At 35.7% G+C, this 19,528-nt stretch overlaps 1 protein-coding gene across 11 annotated transcripts; it reads left to right on the forward strand.

Moving 5' to 3' along the window:
* The first annotated feature begins 5,272 nt into the window (after positions 1–5,272).
* On the forward strand, positions 5,273–17,143 carry LOC107813092 (uncharacterized). Of its 11 annotated transcripts, none has more exons than XR_012710396.1 (7): positions 5,273–9,500; positions 9,572–9,873; positions 11,161–11,450; positions 15,563–15,742; positions 15,869–16,039; positions 16,302–16,414; positions 16,487–17,143. XR_012710396.1 is itself a non-coding variant. In XM_075254825.1 (5 exons), the coding sequence occupies exons 2-5, from the start codon at positions 9,807–9,809 to the stop codon at positions 12,375–12,377; spliced, it is 540 nt and encodes a 179-aa protein (XP_075110926.1). In that variant the 5' UTR covers positions 5,273–9,500; positions 9,572–9,806; the 3' UTR covers positions 12,378–13,043. The 11 variants fall into 11 exon arrangements, 8 of the variants coding, with proteins under 8 accessions (XP_075110926.1, XP_016493794.1, XP_075110924.1 ...); XR_012710397.1 differs by having other exon boundaries at positions 16,499–17,143; XR_012710398.1 differs by lacking the exon at positions 16,302–16,414.
* Positions 17,144–19,528: the final 2,385 nt, after the last annotated feature.

Here is a 19,528-nt window from a genome sequence, read left to right on the forward strand (position 1 = left end):
AATCCAAGAGTTCAGGATCTTCGATGCTAATGTGCTGGACTTGATTGATGCCTTAAGTTTAGGCTTGCTTGATTCTTTCCATCGTAGCTGTCCATTGATCTTTGTGATCTTTGTTGATTGATCTCTTTCCTTAAGCTTCCTAATTATCCATGATTTTCTGCACAGATATATTATTTGCATCATTAAAATCAGATCTAACATATTCGACTGTATTTACGGCGTGACACAGGAGATTATACTATTTTTAAACGGAAAGTGAATCAGTTAATATAATAGACTCCTAATATGACTCAACTAACTCAATTATAATATATAAATTTTGTATTTCCTTGTATAAAAAAGATTCTCAACCGAAAAATATCCCAAAAACATAGCAAGCTTCAGCGAAATTATATAATACATCTTAATACATAAATTATATTAATTAAAAAAATATATGAATATATTCATGGCATATAGCGAGACGGTGACTACAATAAAATACATAGAATACAACAAGATACATTGAAATACAATAAAACAAAAGACAGTGAATACAATGAAATGCATGGAATACAGCGAGATATATTGAATTATAATAAAAAAAGACAATGAATACAATGAAATACATGAAAATATAGCATGATACATTGAAAATACATTGAAATGGAGAGGAGATTTTTGGGTATGATTGAGTCAAGTCACATTGCTTTTGGGCCTAGACTGCCGTTTGAAACGGCATTGCAACGTAAAATTTACGAATCTTGTACTATCTATTTGTGCTGGTCGTTAATGGGGTTCTTGCCCTGTTTCGACATTTGTTATGTCCAGACGTGTGATAGGGTTTTTTTTTGGGGTGGGAAGCAGCTGGTTGTTGTTGGTGGAAGAGGGTGGACGGTTGGAGGCTTGGGAGTGAAGAGGAGAAGGAGTTTGGGTGGATCAAGCTTAGGGGTTCAGGGGGGTCGTTGGCTCTTGGATTTTCTAGAAATTGATGGATGACGGCAGTGAGCAGCTGGTGGACTGGCGGCGGCTGCTTAGGGGTATTGGATGCTGCTGGTTTTTGGGGATCTCATGGTCTAGGGTGTGTGGAAGAAGTAGAAGGGGTCGTTGGTTGTGAGATCGGCGAGCGGAGCCCTCAGTCGTGTTTTCAGGAAATGGGGGAAGAGAATGACATGTATCAAAGTAGAGAGAGAAAGAAAATATTGCAACTGAATAGCGTATTTAGTGACTTAGAGGTAGGAGGTAACCAAAATTAGATATTTTGCTATAAACATTAAAAGGTATCTCTAGAATATAATTTTTTTAAATGGTATTTATTTAAAATAAATAAGGTGTTAACATTTGCTATAGGAGGTAAAAATTCTTTTTTAATACACTCTTTAGATTCTTTCCTCGGTAGTCCGGGGGCTAAATTTCTCCTTCAAAAATAATTGAATGAGATTTTTATTTTGTAGACAACTCTTTTTTTTTTCTTTCACTAATCATATCATACTTTATTATAAGCATGAAGACTTTTAGGTAAAGTTGTTTTACTAAAATATCCTTTAAAAACTAAGTGATCATTTTATCCTTCTATATAGATTAATCAACGAATCATTATGGGGTCAAATAGAAGCGTAAAATGGTCATTTAGTTTTTAAAGGATATTTTAGTAAAATAACTTTATTTAAAAGTGTTCATGCTTATAATATAGTATGATGATATGATATATTAATAAAAACCTTAAATTTTAAACAGATGCATCTTTTCCTCTTCTTTCTCTCACCTCTTCGTGATTTCCTACAAATAATTATAAGAAAAACTTATCTCTTCACATTAATCTACAAACTGATATATATCCTCTTCTTCATCTTCTGTCATTTTATGACGTTTCATAATTGTTGTTTTATTTATTATAAACTATTATTGTTGGCTCCTGTATTTAGGAAGAAAAATATTTGCATATATATATATATATATATATATATATATATATATATATATATATATATATGAAACAGATATTTTGGAGTGCCGAATCTCACACCTCTTGCAGAAGATTAATCATCATATAAAATGAAAAAGGGTTAAAACTGCCCCTAAACTATTGGAAAAGATTTAAAAACACTCTTCATCCACCTATCACGCTAAAAATACCCTTTCCTTTATCTTTTTTGTTCACTTATGCCCTTTGACCGTTAGGCCAATGCTGAATTAAAAATAATAATTATTTAAAATTACAACTTCTTATTGATCGAAATTAAAACATCTAACCTATTAGAAATATCAACCCGTATCTGCCCGTTTTTTGGACTAACCCGCCCCAAACACTAACTCGACCCAAATAAAAAGTTCAACTAAAAAAAGACGCCCCACCATCTAACTTCGAGTTAACTGCTACAAAAAGCACATTAGGAAACCAGGAGATCAAAATTATGCTTCACTAATGAACTTTCTTGACCAATCTAGGAAACTATAAGAGGTAGAGAAAGATAAATGCCAATGCAACAAACAAAATTAGGATTGAATTGGAGAAAATAACTTTTCAGCTTATGTGGGTGATAGGGCTTATTAGTTAGGATCTGTTAGCCCTGATGTAATGCTACTGCTAATAAATATCAAGAAACTACCAAACCTAGGAAAATGCTTACTCACTAACATATTGAGGTAAAGATATTTACTGCTGATAGTTGTCGGAAGTTCGCACTAGCATAACTAATGGAAATTGTCACTCCTATTATATCATTTCTTCCAACTTTTAGTGGCATAAAGGTGGACAAACCTAAGATAAGCGTGGTGAAAATAGTAAGGGTTATTTTTGTCATCCTTCCATCTAACTCGAGTTAGATGGAAGTGGGACGTTTTTTTCAGTTGAACTTTTTATCGGGTTGGGTTAGTGATTGGGGCGAGTTAGTCCGAAAAAAGGTTAGATGTTTTAATTTCGATTAATAAGAAGTTACTACGTGGAATTTAAATAATTATTATTTTTAATTCAGTATTGACCTAACGGTCAAAGAGCATAAGTGAACCAAAAAGGTGAATGGATGGGTATTTTTAGCCCAATAGGTGGATGAAGAGTATTTTTAAACCTTTTCCAATAGTTTAGGGACATTTTTAACCCTTCTCTGCATATAAAATTACTCTTCAGATATAGTACATTCATTTTAAAAACGTTTTTTTTGTTTCTCACCCGGTGTCCGGTATCCGCATTGGAGTCCAACTATATCCGGATTCGCGCCGGGTAAGGCCCCATTCGGGAGGTAGCGCTCCCTACAAAGGATTTTTCCATACCCAAGGCTCGAACTCGAGATCTCTAGTTAAGGGAGGAGCAACCACATCCACGGCACCATATCACTTGATGGTATTTTTAAAAAAGTTACTCTACATTTCAGTACTCAATTAAAGGAAAAGACATTTAAAAGAGTGAAAGATGAAAAGACTTCAGTTTCCTAGACTTCTCATTTATCCATTCAAGTCATCAAGTGTCATTATAAATTTAAAACTACTAATAAATATGAACTCACGAAAAGTTTGATCATCCAACTTGGGTTTCTCTTGAATTCCCAAACCCAATTATTTATTTTAGTTGCTTTCTTCGACGACGCAGTAATTTGATGGAGGTACATATATTGCCGACTTCGTTCTTCTACTAATAACTTTTAATGTAAAATGATATTTAGAAAGTATATATATATATATATATATATATATATATATATATATAGTTTTAATAGGACCATTTTTTTGTGGGTGTGTATTATAGTGCACAGTCGTGAATGTGTTAATTCTCATGAATGTCTTGACGAATTATTTATTTCGAATTTTATGTTCCTAAGCCGCTTAAATTTACAAAAGTATTTGCAAATAATTTTACGTATTTGTATATCATATTTTATTAACTTAAACTATTCTAAATTTCTTTTTGTTTCTATAGCTAGGGAATTTTGGAATATCAACTAATGTATCAGTAGTGTGCTAATCAATACAACAATTCAAAAAGCAATAGAGCTCTGAATAAATAATCTGTAGTATTTTTACTATTTTCAAAATTAGTAATATGTATTCTCCGCATATAGCAAATTTTACTTATGCTAATACTATTGGATTAGAAGCCATGATATATCATTTAAATAATTTATTAATTTGATGCTACTAAAAAAAGCTAAAGGTCTATAATATCAAAGAAAAATCGACTGCACATATGGTGCTCCGGCTTATATGACTACAATTTGTGAATATTATGATCTTGCTACATAGTATATGCTAATTTGATATCAATGGAGTTGGATTCAAGAGCCAGGATTTATAAAATATCTATGTAAATTTACATAGCTTTTGTAGTTTTTGTTTGCTCTAGGGCTTCATTTTTTACACATAGTTTTTTGTCCCTCCCCCCCCGGAAATATGGCATAGGATGCCTAGAATAGTTAATATGAGAATTTTGTTATTTTCTTAGTTAAAATTTTTATTGGCAGGGGGGAATTTGAAAATGTTGATGTAAAAATAACATCAAATTTTACTTGGATATTTTAAGAGCATAAAATTACTGAAGAACGACAACTTCAAATGTGGTGCATGATAGAGGGGTTTTAAATTTCTTTTTACCCTTGTTCTGTGGAAAGTGTCAAATGGCACAACTATATGATGAGATTCAATTTGGTCACACATTTTATTAATTGACTTTGCACTTTTTAAGCTTCAAATTTTTGTTTATACTAATGTTTATGTTGTTTAAAATAAATTATATTGATTCATATGGAACACACGTGCATTGCACGTGTCCAAAAACTAGTAATACTTAATACTATCACTCTCTCTCTTTAACTTACCTTCTCGAGATACTTCTTTTCTCTATATATTAGTATCTAAAAGAAAGAGTAAATGTGGAGAAGAAGAAGTAGGCCAGCAGATTTAACAGCAGCTACGGCTAAATTGGAAAAATGAAAAACAATAAATGGGTTTTGCAAATTTATTCCTCACCATGGTGATTATATATACTACAAGAAATCGGTCTTTTAGGGGCAATATTTAGTGGGGACTTTATTTATTGCTGTAAATATCAAATTTATTGTGGCGACTCTAAAAAGTCGCTAAAGAAGATAAACTTTTAGTAGCGATTTTCTTAGGTCACCTCTAATATGTGCCACTAAATCCTGAATTTTTTAGTTCCCGCTATTAACCAAAATTTGGCTCCAATGTTTTAGGAGCGACTTAAAAAATATTGCCCATGTAGGCCTTTTGGAGCGACTAGGTCGCTACTATAATTTAAAAAAAAAAAAACTCTTAAAATTACTTAAATAAAAAGAAGCAAAGAAAGAAAATGAAAGGCTAGTTTATAGAGAAGAAACGTACTCTCTCTCAACAAAATGGGTTTTCTCCCACTCTTATTAAAAATTATCCATCCAATTCCCTATTCTTGAATCTATCCTTAAATCCCAAATATAAACCAATACCCAAAGCCCTAATCAGAAATTATATTCTCAAAATAGGTATGTGTTTGAATCCTAAATTCTTTTGGGTGGTACATGAAGCTAGCGAGAATGATTATTTTTTCAATTCCACCTTTAATTTCTCTGACCCATTTAAAAATATACAGGAATCAAAAGTAATATTTCTTGAATAGTCATCGCCTAAAGCCCTTTCTCAATGTCGACTGCTCTTTCGCTGAATAAGTTGAAAACTTCTTTCTGAAATTTTAGACCTTTGACGATTGTATGTTTGGTATTCCTCTCAAAACCGTGAAATGTGATGTTAGGTGTTATGGGTCTTCATTTTTCTTGATATTTTTCTATGGAACTCGAAAATTTCATAAATATTTGCCCAATAATATTTTGTGTAGTGTGAGTGAAGGTTATTTGAGCTAGGGGTGGGCATAAAATCGGCTGAACCGTAAATTTTGGTTGTTCGATTTTCGGTTTGATCGGTTATTCGGTCGGTGTGTGGTTTACAAATTTTTAAATTTTGGTGTTCGGTGCGGTTTACGGTTTTGGTTCCTCGGTTACCGAACAACCGATCTGCAATTCCATTGATTCATTGAAGGTGCACGCATATGCTACTATCTGCGTCAGTGAAATTGCTACTGTCTACTGTCTGCAATTCCGTTATCTGTTTGATGCAACAAAGGAAAATTGTATACAATGCTCTTATTAGCATTTGGTACCAGTTGTTTGTTTTCTCTGTCCATCAGTTCAATACTGCTTGCAGTATGCAAAATTTTATCTTATTGCCAAAAGAGCATAAAGAAATTTAAGAACTCATGTGCACATTTATTTGGTAACCTTTGGGTTGTTGTCTCTAGCAAAGATTTTGGAATTCAGGAGTTGTTTCTCCTTAAAAGTAAATCATGCTCTGGTTCTTAGCAGCTATACGCATACAATCATACTATTATGCATTCAAGGCGACATCCAAATCATGCATAATAGAAAGAAAAAGAAATGAGCAAGACAACGCAGTATGCAACCCAAACCAGCTTTTTCTGTTAGTTTTTCATGGATCCTTAGGCATTGGTCACATGTTAGGTGGTCTCCAATAGACAAACCTCTGTACAAGTACCTATACATCAGATAAGAAGGTTTGACTGTGAATCTTGTAACCCAACTTCAGAAATCTGCCACATTACTAGTGCAACATGTAGATCTATGGATTTATTTTCCTTTTTAAATATTGGATAAATTGCACGGCAAATTCATATTCATTTCTTCTCTGTGTCTCAAGTATGTAATCATACAAGTTCATGTTGAACTACAGTGTGTGTGAACCAGAGTATAGATGGTCCAATATAAAAAAAAGAAAGAATGTCTCCTTCCATTTCCCCTCATCCTATAACTTCAACTTGACTTGTTCTGCTATTCCTAGGGTTCAAATTAGTTATGCTGTGGTCACTGGAATGTCCATTAAAGCAAATGAAAGCAGTCAAAAAGAGTTCATTCAACAAGGAAATGTCCCCTTGCATCACATAATTCCTTCATCTTCTTTACACTAACGAAGATATAAAGAGATTTAGTCCTAAAATTTGACCAGAACCATAAGAAATCAAATCAGCAGCAAATTATTTAAAGCTGGCATCTTGTTGACAAAGGTCGAATATTGGTATATCCACAATAACTGTAAGTATTATTGTAAACATTTCCCTCTTTGACTAGTATAGTGTTATTGTATTTTCGTATGATGCACTGTTTCTATTGAGATGCTACTCTTAATAGGAAAAAGTTGTTGCTGCAGTGCTATTTTTTTATGGGTGATTTGATTTGTTCATATTTTTCACTTATGTTCTTGTTGATATGTTGGTTGTTGTTGCACTTCACTTTTAGTTAATTAATTGATTGCCTTTTATCCTAAAAAATAGGTATGGATAAAAGTTGGTTGAATCTTAGGAATAGAGGAGACCAAAGATATAGAAATGGAGTAGACGGTTTTCTTAGTTGGGCATTCAACCAATCAAGGGTGAGCACTATGATTCGATGTCCTTGTAAAGGGTTGTGAACACTGTGTTCAAGCTAAGGACCAATGTAAGAGGAGACTTATTGAGGAAAGGTTTATGGGATTCTTTTAAAGTGTGAGACTTGCATGGAAAAGTGTTAGTTTAGAGGTGAAAATTCTAATGTAGCACGCAATGATGAAGTAGGAGATGATAGTATTGAAGAGGATAATATTACAGAAATGATTCACGATGCTTGTGGATACACTAATGGGGCATATGATAATTTTTCAGAGGATAATGAAGAGACAAATATACATGCAACAAAGTTCTACAAATTATTAGAAGATGCTCAAATAGAACTTTATCCTAGTTATAGTAAAGTCTCAAAACTTTTGTTGTTAAAATACTTCACTTGAAGTGCCTTAACCATTGGAGCAACTAATCGATGGATGAACTGTTGAGCTTTTTGAAAGAAGTTCTTTCGGAGGAGTCATTTGTACCAAATTCTTTCTATGAAGCGAAGAAAGTTCTTCGTGACCTAGGCTTGGGGTACAACAAAATAGATGCATGTCGGAATGATTGTATTTTATATTGGCGCGATTATGCCAATGCTCAATCATGTCCTAAGTGTGATAAGTCTAGATGGAAGTCAGACGAATAAAAAGGATAGAAAGTAGCTTGTAAAGTATTGCGACACTTTCCGATCAAACCAAGGCTTCAGTGATTGTACATGGCAAAAGAGACAGCAAAAAAGATGAGGTGGTGTCTTGCGACATCCGTCCAACTCCATTACTTGGAAATCCTTTGAGGAGCGACATCCCACCTTTTCAGCTAAATTAAGAAATGTTCGATTAGGTTTAGCAAGTGACGGGTTCCAACCTTTTGGTAATATGAGTGCTAATCATAGTATTTGGCCAGTCGTATTAGCTACATATAATTTGCCACCATGGGATTGCATGAACAATTCCTATTTTATGATGACACTTTTTATTTCAGGACCCAAGTGTCCAGGTAATGATATAGATGTATACTTACAACCATTGATTGAAGAGTTAAATGAGTTATGGGATGAAGTGGAAACTTATGATGCATACTCAAAATTTAATTTTAAGATGTGTGCAGCTATCATGTGGACGATTGATGACTTTCCTGCCTATGGAAACCTTTCAGGATGGACAATGAAAGGCAAGCTTGCATGCCCTTGTTGCCACAAAGACACAATTTCAGTTTCTTTACGTAATATGTTGTGTTATATGAGCCATGGTCGCTTTCTCCCAATAGATCATCCATGGCGCCGAAATAGGAGGAAATTTGATGGGAAGGTAGAAAATGGGGTTGCACCTAATCCTTTAACAATCGATGAAGCACTTGTACAATTATAAGGCTTTGGAAATATTGGTTATGTGAAGGGAAAAAGGCGAAAACGTGATTTTCCAAAAAGTGCTTACAATTGGAGGAAGAAAAGTATTTTTTTTCAATTGCCTTATTGGAATACTCTTTTGTTATGGCATAACCTTGATGTAATTTATTTAGAGAGAAATGTGTCTGATAATATTATATCAACTGTGATGAATATGGTTGAAAAGACAAAGGACACACTATAAATTATATATGATTTGGTGGACCTTGGTATTAGGCAAGAGTTGCATCCGATAGAGGATAGGGATAATGTATTATTACCTGCAGCATGTTATGCATTGTCCTCAGAAGACAAGTTGAAGTTATGCAATTTCTTGGCTAATTTGAAGGTTCCTGATGCTTTTTCATCAAATATTTCAAGGTGTGTCAACGTACTTGAAAAAAAGCTTTATGGATTGAAAATTCATGATCACCATTTATTATTGCAAGACATTCTCCTAGTTGCAATACGTGGTTTGTTGCCTAAGACAGTGTGTGAACCAATTATAGAGCTATGCAAATTTTTCAAAAAAATATGCTCCAAGTCCTTGACAATTGAAGGTCTTGATATTCTGGAGGCTAAATGTGCATGCATATTATGCAAGCTTGAAATTGTTTTTCCTCCGTCGTTCTTTGATGTCATGATGCATTTGCCAATTCACTTGGCAAAAGAGGCAAATCTTGGTGGACCAGCTCAATTTCGATGGATGTATCATTTAGAGAGGTAATGTGTTCTATAATAAAAATGCCATATTTTTTACTAACATATTACATTAATGAATCATTTGCATATAGGTATTTGGGACACAAAAGTCATATGTTTGCAACAATGCTCATCCTGAAGGTTCAATTGCAGAAGGTTATTTGGCAACGGAAAGTCTCACATTTTGCTCACGATACTTAAAGAATATCTCAATCAAGTTCAATAAACCGACTAAAAATGATGATGGCTCTGTGTCAAATGGTGAGATATCTATCTTTAAGAAAAGTGGGCAAATAAAAGGTGGTTCAGAAGGCATCAAGCTATCTCATGATGAGTTTAAACAAGCTTGTATGTATGTGCTTCAAAATTGTGAAGAGATTTCACCATTCATGGAGTAAGTTAATTATTAATTCCAAGATAGGCTCACATTAAAATGGTTTGAATACACTGTCTTAACTAACTCCATTATCAAAATATAGGGAATACAGGGAAGAGATTGAAAGACATGGTTCAACGAGAGATGGGCATAACAATGAGTTTCTTGATTGGTTTCGTGCACGTGTATGTGTCGAGTTAAATGATAATTTTAATATTAGTGTAATTATTACATAGTGTTATTAGTCACAAGGGTGTTACTTGTCTTTGTAAATCTGTATATTATCTGCCCAAGGACATGCAAATGATGAGCTCATAAGCTCAGCCGTTGGTCCTGCACCGATGGTGTATCGATATTCTAGATTTGTAGTCAATGGATTCAGATTACATACAAAAGATCTTGAGTTGAGAAGAAAAACACATAATAGTGGAGTCCTTGTAAAAGGAGACGATTCAGATTCTAATAAGGAGTATTATGGTGTATTAGAGGACATTTATGAGTTGTCATATGTGGGAAATAAGAAAATCTACCTATTCAAGTGTCATTGGTAGGATGTGGCTCACTTAGGAAGAGGATATAAGATTGACAAATATGGCTTTACAAGTGAAAATACTCATTGTGACTTGAACATTAATGAGCCAATGTGCCCTGAACAAGTCTTCTACTTAGAAGACATGGTTGATAAAGATTGGCTTGTCGTTGTAAAGACAAATTCTCGTGACATTTTCAATATGCCTGAAGTTGATGATAATTTTGTAGAAGTTGAAGATGAAGCATTACTGAATGAAGAAGCTTATCTACAAGAGGAAGTTGAATTGAATATATTGTAAAACAATGACCAGGAAAATAATATCGATGTGACTTTACATAGGGACGATGTTGAAATACAAAGTATTGATGCAAGTATACAAGCTCAGATAAGTATGCATGAAAAGGAATATGATTTCATTGATGACAATCATATAGATGTATCTGATGATGAAGAAAGAGAAAAAGATTTACTTGGTGATGGAGAAGACACTGATGATGCCTTTGAAGATTGAGAAGCAAAGACGGATGTAGTTAGATGTCTCATTTTGTTTTGAAAAGTTCTCTGTATCTTAGTCGTTACTAAACAGACAATGAAATTAATCATGATGATTGTAACTTTAATTTCATAACTAGTTATCTATTAAGCTTTTGTGAATTGAATTATTACCTGCCTTCTATGTACACTAAGCTTAATTTTAATTTTTCATGTATAATGATAAGATCTTACCCCTAATTGTGCCTTTGTTCTTACTAATTTTTTTCTATATCATGTAGGAGGTTCAACATAACAGGAATTGGACGAGGCAAAGGGCGAGGTGGAACTGGCCGTGGACGTGGCCATTTTCAAGGACGTAGCAATTCTGGAGCAACGTCTCAGCCACAATTGCAGCTAAGGGGAAATACTAGAGCATCCCTAGAGACAAAAGAATCAAATAATCTTTTTCAAGAACCTATAGAGACAGGACAAATATCAAGCTACCCGAGACCTTCTATAGAGATAGTTTCATCAAGAAATCTGGACAGAAGTGTGTATGCTTCTCCAGAAGCTGAAATTGGTAGTGCAGGTTAGTTTTTTATTTTTCCCTTTAATGTAACTACACACGCGCGCGCGCACACACACACATATATATATTTGGCCACATATATTTTTTTTTGAAAGGTAAAGGAGGTAAAGGTTTATTAACTAAATACCAAGATGGTACCAGAAAAGAGTACAAAACTGTTGGGAATATCCATGTAGTTAATTACAACATTATATAAGTAGCTCCATAAAATCCATGTAATGATCAGTATTATCTATAAAACTACTATTACACCAAAGAAATAGATTGTGCTACTTCTTCAAGCTCCCTTATTGCAACATTTCTTTCATTTTCTAATTTCTCTTGATTCTGATTTTCTCTTAACCCATGATCTATTTGTTCCAACCTTTATAAAACCTTATTCTTCTTTATTTCCAGACTACCAAATACTTCTTTATTCTATTTTTTAATATCTACCTTCAACAAGCTCAGTTTTTTTTGCAAGAATGACATCAGGACCTCCTTGAATATCATATGACTTCCACCAAAAATCTATTAAACCAGAGAAATCCTTGTGTTCAAACCACATATTCTCAAACTTAAAGTATCCTTTTCCTTTATCCCAATTACCACATTCCAGTAAAATGGGGCAGTGATCAGATGTAGTTCTAGGTAGGACTCTTTGTTTGATAGCCCTTAAATGTTCATCCCATCCCTCTGATAATAGAAATCTATCTATTCTAGATGTAGTCTCTGCTCATTAAAACCTCTAAACCAAGTGTATGAGCCACCATGTAAAGGATTTCTTAAATTGACTGGTACAAGTATCAATACTATGCTTTCTCAGTATATTTTTTTTCCTTTGCAGTTTCTTCCAGGAACAAAAACAGAGAAAGAGAAAAATATACATCTAAAACTATAGATATTAAAACAGTACAGCGGAAAAATCACAACTACAATTCCAGATGACATTGATAAAGTGTCACGACCCCAAACACCGCGATCGTGATGGCGCCTATAACAGTACTAGGCCAGCCGAAATAACACGAACAATATAAAGATCTTTTGTAAATTCATTTTCTAATCAAATATAATCTCAAATCTTTGATTTTAATATATCAAAAATATGCGAAAAAACAAATACGTAAGTACATCAACACAACCCGATCCTGTTGTCACTAGTCATGAGCCGCTAAGATACTGTCTACTCAATACAAGATAAGACGAAAATATAAAATACTAAGGATAGGAAGGAGAAAGGCAGGGCTGGCGGACGCCGTGCAACTACCTTGCAATCTCCGAAAAATACTCTGAAGGCAAAGATCAGCTTTCAGTCGGATGCTCTAGCCCCTAGATCTGCACACAAGGTGCAGGGAGTAACGTGAGTACGCCAACTCAGTAAGTAACCAAAATAAATAAAGGTTGAGTGCAGTGACGAGCATTTAAAATCATATACATTCTCTATCATAGAATCTCAATAGAAATATCAAAGTCAAAATCTGTATTTCAATAACCGAATATCTCGTAAAAACTCCAGTTTCAATGAAAGTTCTTTAAAGCATTTGTTCAACATTTTACCGTAGAAGCTCAATATAAAAGAAGAGTGAAAACAGTAATTTCATAAACAAACCCCTCGGGCAAAGTATCAGTTAAAATCAATAAGTTCATAACCAGACCCCTCAGGCAAAGTATCACTCATGTGCATGTATATATCTATTGCCCCTCGGGATAGCCTCTCAGTCACTCGTGACTCAACTCTTTACCAATCAGCGCTCACTTAGCACTCACGCTCAATAAGTACCATATAGTAACCGCTGCGGCGTGCAGCCCGATCCATATATATAGTCGACTGCGCTCACTGGGGGTGTACAGACTCCGGAGGGGCTCCTACAGCCCAAGCGCTATATCGCTTCGGCGTGCAGCCCGATCCAACATATCGCTGCGGCGTGCAGCCCAATCCATAAATATATATAATCCTCACCATCAGGTCATCGACCTCTCTCAGTCATTAACCTTACAGCCACTCGGCCATTTCAATAAAATCAGGGAACTTAGCCCAACCAGTTTTTCATATTTCTGAAAGTAGATTAATGAAACTGAATCAAAATGAACAGGTAAAAATCATGACTGAAGATATGCTTTCGAATCAAATAGTGTGAAAAAAGTAGTAAAATACCCTTGAGGGTCCATACAGTTCGGCACAAGGCCCCAATCATGGAATTCAACCCAAATTAGCAGATTCATAAAAAAACGCATAGATATCATATAGAGTTTATCAAAATATGCAACTCTACAGTTGCCAAGGGACAGACCAAGTCACAATCTCTATGGGTACACGCCCACACGCCCGTCACCTAGCATGTGTGTCACCTTATTTATTAAAACAACACGAAATTCCGAGGTTTCATACCTTCAGGTCTAGATTTACAATCATTACTTACCTCGAACCAGATGAAAATCTACTTCACAATGCCCTTGCCTCTCAACTCGGCCTCAAATCATCACGAATCTATCCAAAATCAGAATCATAACATCAATACAAGCCAAAGGGACAAAGGCCACACACAAATTATCAAATGAACTCAAAAATCCCGAAATTGGTCAATTCTGACCCCCGGGCCCACATCTCGAAATCCGATAAAAATCACAACACTAGAATCCTTATCCTCTCATGAGTTTATACATACCAAAATCATCAAAATCGGACCTCAAATGGCCCCTCAAATCCCCAATTTTAACTCTCTAATTTCAAGCCCTAATTTTCCAATTTTCACCCCTAATCTCTTAAATTTCCATGTTTAATCAACTTAAATTCACCATAGATATGAGTATTTAGTTCAAGAATCTTACCTCAATAAGAATCCCCTTGATTTCCTCTTCAAAAACCTCCAAAAGCTCCAATCCTGTCTCAAAAATGGTGAAAATGGGCAAAAATTCGCAAAGGGATGCTTATATAGTTTCTGCCCAGGCATTTCCACAGTTGCGGCCTAAATCTTGCTTCTGCGGACCGCACCTGCGGTCAACTTAACTGCATCTGCGATTGTTCATTAATTCCTCAAACGCCGTACCTGCAACCCAGGTCTCGCACCTGCGGGCTCGCAGATGCGGTCCAGACCTCCGCTCCTGCGATCCTTGCTGCTTCTGCGGTCTACTTTCCGCTTTTGTGGCTCACACGTACGGTCCCCAATCCGTATGTGCGGTTATGACAGGAACAACAGCTGAAGTTGCTCAATTTGAAGACCAAACTTTCCGACAACCTTCCGAATTCATCCCGAGGCCCCCGGGACCTCAACCAAAAATACGAACAAGTCATATATCATCATTCAAACTTATACCAATCCTCGGAACACTCAAAACAACATCGAAACACCAAATCACCCGAAGATTCAAGCCTAAGGATTTCAAAACTTTTGAATTTCGCAACCGATCCAAAAACCTAGCAAACCTCATCCGAATGACTTGGAATTTTGCACACACGTCACAAATGACACAACAGACCTACTCCAATTTCCGAAATTTCATTTCGACCCCGATATCAAGATTTTCGATGTCGATCGAAAAATGCCAAATTTTCAATTTCGCCAATTCAAGCCTAAATCTACCACGGGCCTCCAAATTACATTTTGAACATGCTCCTAAGTCCCAAATCACCTTACGAAGCTATCCGAACCATAAAAACCAAATTCTGAGATCATTTACTCACAAGTCAACTTCCGGTGACTTGTCCAACTAAAGCTTCCAAATAAGAGACTAAATGTCTCATTTCACTCCACGACCATCCCGAACACAGAACAACCAATACGATATGATGAAATACATCTTAACCACATAAAGAAGCGAAAATAGGAAGAACGAGACTGCAACTCATTAAACGACCGGTCGGGTCATTACATAGAGTAGTATATGCTGGGGTAAGAGATATTGTTAATTACTATGGTTTGATCATGAGGAGCACTATCTCATTCTGAGATGGGAATTGGCAAAAGTTTGTTTCAAAATATGGAGAAACAATGTGGTTAAAGGTTAAGGTAACAAGCTATTTTCAATATTGTGTTGGCTTCAAGTTACATGGTTTATTATTATAGTTAAAATCAACATAATCTTACATTTATATATCTTCATAATAAGTTTGAAGTTCTTATTATGTGTTGCAGGCCTTTTTCATCAGTACTATGCAAAGGCTTTTTAGAGTATGGAAAGCTCGATTGAATGCTGGGGTAAGAGATATTGTTAATTACTATGGTTTGATCATGAGGAGCACTATCTCATTCTGAGATGGGAATTGGCAAAAGTTTGTTTCAAAATATGGAGAAACAATGTGGTTAAAGGTTAAGGTAACAAGCTATTTTCAATATTGTGTTGGCTTCAAGTTACATGGTTTATTATTATAGTTAAAATCAACATAATCTTACATTTATATATCTTCATAATAAGTTTGAAGTTCTTATTATGTGTTGCAGGCCTTTTTCATCAGTACTATGCAAAGGCTTTTTAGAGTATGGAAAGCTCGATTGAGCATTCACTAGTCTCGCCACATTGCTGATGGAAATATATTATCTCATAGACCTGAAGATGTTGAGCTCGAGGACTGGAAATACCTAGTAAAGTATTTTGGAAGTTCTGAATTTAAGGTAACTTAATAATAGTGTTTGGTCCACTACTCTTTGAACAATGGTTTCATAATCTGTTGACTTAGTGCAGGTTGTAAGCGAGAGAAATAGAAAGAATAGGAAAAAGCAGATACTAAGCATGCTTGTGGTACAAGGTCTTTTGTAGAAATAGAGGAATTGATGACGAAAATATATTTACTATCATACTATCATATATACTTCTTATTATTTGTATATTTATTTCTTTGATTATTTATGTTTTTCCTATTGAACTATATTATAGAAAAATCCTTCCACTAGAGAAAAAGAAACACCAGATGGAGTCTGGGAGATCCAACACGTAAAAATGATAATGGAGAAATTGTGTGGGTGGATCCACAATCCCAACAAATTCATGTAATATTCTTAAATCACTACATTCTTATCTTTTTATGTTTTTTTACTGTATATGACTACGCTTAATTGCAGGGCCTGCTATAGGAACTAGTGGCTCAGCAACAATCTGAAGAGAACGAGCATCCCATGACTAGAGATGAGATTTTATCCTCCGTTCTCGGTGAGAGAACATTCTATGTTCATGGTAAAGGGTACGGAAAGAAGCCTCCAAAAAGAATCAAATTCAAGCAACAAACTTAGAGGCTAGTGTGTCTTCTGCTATGACAACTGTGCGTGAAGAAATGCAAGCTTAGATGAGTCGAAAGTTGTAAGAAGAACGTGAACAAATGGTTGTCGAATTAAAAAGTAACATGGAACAAGAGTTACAAAGGAAGTTGGAAGAGAAACTTGAGCACGTGAATGTGGATGTAGACAACCGGATCAGTGTAGAAGTAGCCAAGAAGATTCAAGAACTAAATCCCATCAATGTTGTATCATCCCAGTGGAAACGGACATGCCGAATCGACAAACAAGATCGTCATCCAAAATCTGAAGAAAAGATTGAACGAAGCCGAAGGAAAATGGAGAGAAGTAATGCCCGAGGTCCTTTGGGCATATCGAACAACGTCGAAATCCAGTACAAGGGCAACATTAGTAGAGCTCCAAAAATGTGATGACCCAAAAGGGTCATCACTTGTGTTGCAAGTACATTCAGTGTTCCGAGGCCTAAAAATCTCCCTTTTTACCCCACCTTGATTTACGTGCGTGGTCCGGACCTATATTCGGAAAGCCTTCTATGCGAAAATATGAGAAATAGAAATTTTAGAGTTAAAACTTTGATTATGGTTGACTTTGGTCAACATTCTTAGAAAACGGACCCGGATCCGTGTTTCAACGATCCCGAGAGGTCTGCAATAAAATATGGGACTTGGGCGTATGCCCGAAAATGAATTCAGAGGTCCCAAGCCTTAGAAATCAATTTTTGAAAGAAATTATTTTACTGAATTAACTAAGGAATAAAGAAAAGTATTAATGTTAAAAACCATTGTTATTGGGCCCGTACTTTGGTTCCGGAGCCCGGTACAAACTTGTTATAGTATTTGAAAGATAACTGTGAAATTTGGTAAAAACGGAGTTTATTTGACGTGAGTTAGTGTTCCGGTGGAAGAGTTATGAACTTTGAGAGTACTTGATGAAAATGTTGAGTTTTAAGGTTTAATTCATGATTTTACATGTTATATTGATGATGTGATCGCACGAGTAGGTCCATATGATGTTTTTGAGTTGGTATCACATTTGTTTTGGAGCCCTAAGGGCTCGGGTGGGTTTCGGGATATTTTTACACTGAGGAAAAAGTTGCAGATTCAGAGAAGTTGTAGGTCTCTGAAGCCAGGTCTCGCGGTCCGTGGTGGAAGCTTCGCGGCCGCGGTGGGGACTCCGCGAACGCGGTGGGATTTGTGTGGTCCGCGGTGAGCAAGGCCAAGCCTCAACGATCGCGCTCGATTTCTTGCGGTCCGCGGTGGAGCTCCGCAGCCGCAGTCCTTTTTATGCGGTCACGGAGAGGGTTTGAGAGGAGTTTATTTAAATGGACTTTTCAGTTATTTTTCACTTTTCAAAACTCCAAAAACATAAGAGGCAATTTTTCAAATAACCTTTCTTCTCCAAATCAATTGTAAGTCATTTTTAACTAGTTTTATTCAATCATTAACATCTTTTAACATGATTTCAACTTCAAATCAATTATTTTCATGGGGGAAATTGGGTGTTCTAGGTAGAACCTAGGTTTTTCAAAAAAATGGGGATTTGGACCTCGATTTGAGGTCCGATTTCAAAACAAATTACATATTTGAGCTCGTGAGGGAATGGGTAATCAGGGTTTGGTCCGAATTTCGGGTTTGGACCAAGCGGGCCCGGGGTCGATTTTTGACTTTTTGGGGAAATCTTTATAAAACCTATTTTCATGCATTAGAATTGATTCATTTAGCATTTATTGATATCGTTAAGCAAATTCTGGCTAGATACACGCGAGTTGGTGGTGGAAACAAGAGGTAAAGCGGTAGTTGAGGCTTGAATTGTGTTCGTTGCATCGAGGTAAGTGTTTGGTCTAACCTTAGCTTGAGGGATTAGGAGTTGTGTCCTATTTTCTATTTGCTTCTTGTCGAGTACGACGTATAGGCATGATGACGAGTATCTATACGTTGGTGTCAAGCATGACCGTGGGTCTTATATTGTGGTTTTCATGATTTCGTCGTATTATTCATGCCTTGGTGAAGATTCCTAATTGTTGTATAAAGCGTGTGGAAAGAATTGTGACCTATGAACATTGAGGAGCCTTGGCTCAAATTGTATAGTGAAATTCTGAAATTATAAGTAACAATTGAACTTCTAGAGCATTGGCTCGAGTTGGGAAATGAGTTGTGAAAGAATAAGTGATAATCAAACCTCTAGAGCATTAGCTCGAGTTGTGAAGTGAATTGTGAGGTAAAATTGAGAAAGAGTTATTAAATTGTTCACGTGCCGGGATATTGTTGCTTTTTTAATTATCTCCCTTGCCGGGATGTTGAGATTATTGATGTTGTTCCCTTGCCGGGATTTAATTGTTTAATTGTGTTCCCTTGCCGGGATTTCTATTATTATTTTGTATATTCCCTCGCCCCTTTGTTTATGATTGTTATTTGGGTGAGGAAGAGTGTTAAAACACGAAGAGTGATGCCGTGCATTGTTTGTTATTGTGAGGAAAAAGTGTAAAAGCACGAAGAGTAATGCCGTGCACGTTCTGATTACATGATTGTTTTGGGTGAGGACGAGAGTAAAAGCACGAAGGAAAATGTCGTGCACGTTTTTATTATATAACTGCTTTGGTGAGGCTAAGAGTAAAAGCACGAAGGGTGATGCCGTGCAATTGTTGATTTCTGCTTCTTTGTTAATATTCTAGTTATGTCGTTCTTTCCTTACTTGATGCCTATCTATTCGGAACTATTGTTGCCTCCACAACATGTTTCCCCTTCCCACATTGACTGGTTATTTCTGTATTTCTTTTCTGCTGTATATATATATATGAACTACACAAGTTTATTTGGTAGTCTGGTCCTAGCCTCGTCACTACTTCGCCGAGGTTAGGCTAGACACTTACCA

This window comes from Nicotiana tabacum, chromosome 6 (genome assembly GCF_000715075.1).
Source record: "Nicotiana tabacum cultivar K326 chromosome 6, ASM71507v2, whole genome shotgun sequence".
Taxonomy (NCBI): Eukaryota; Viridiplantae; Streptophyta; class Magnoliopsida; order Solanales; family Solanaceae; genus Nicotiana; species Nicotiana tabacum.

Coding starts and splice junctions, on each gene's coding strand:
- LOC107813092 (XM_075254822.1), top strand. CDS start 9,480: ATGGATGTATCATTTAGAGAG. Junction 9,874..11,160: donor GAGATTTCACCATTCATGGA/GTAAGTTAATTA, acceptor TATATCATGTAG/GAGGTTCAACATAACAGGAA. Junction 11,451..12,276: donor AGCTGAAATTGGTAGTGCAG/GTTAGTTTTTTA, acceptor TTTCCTTTGCAG/TTTCTTCCAGGAACAAAAAC.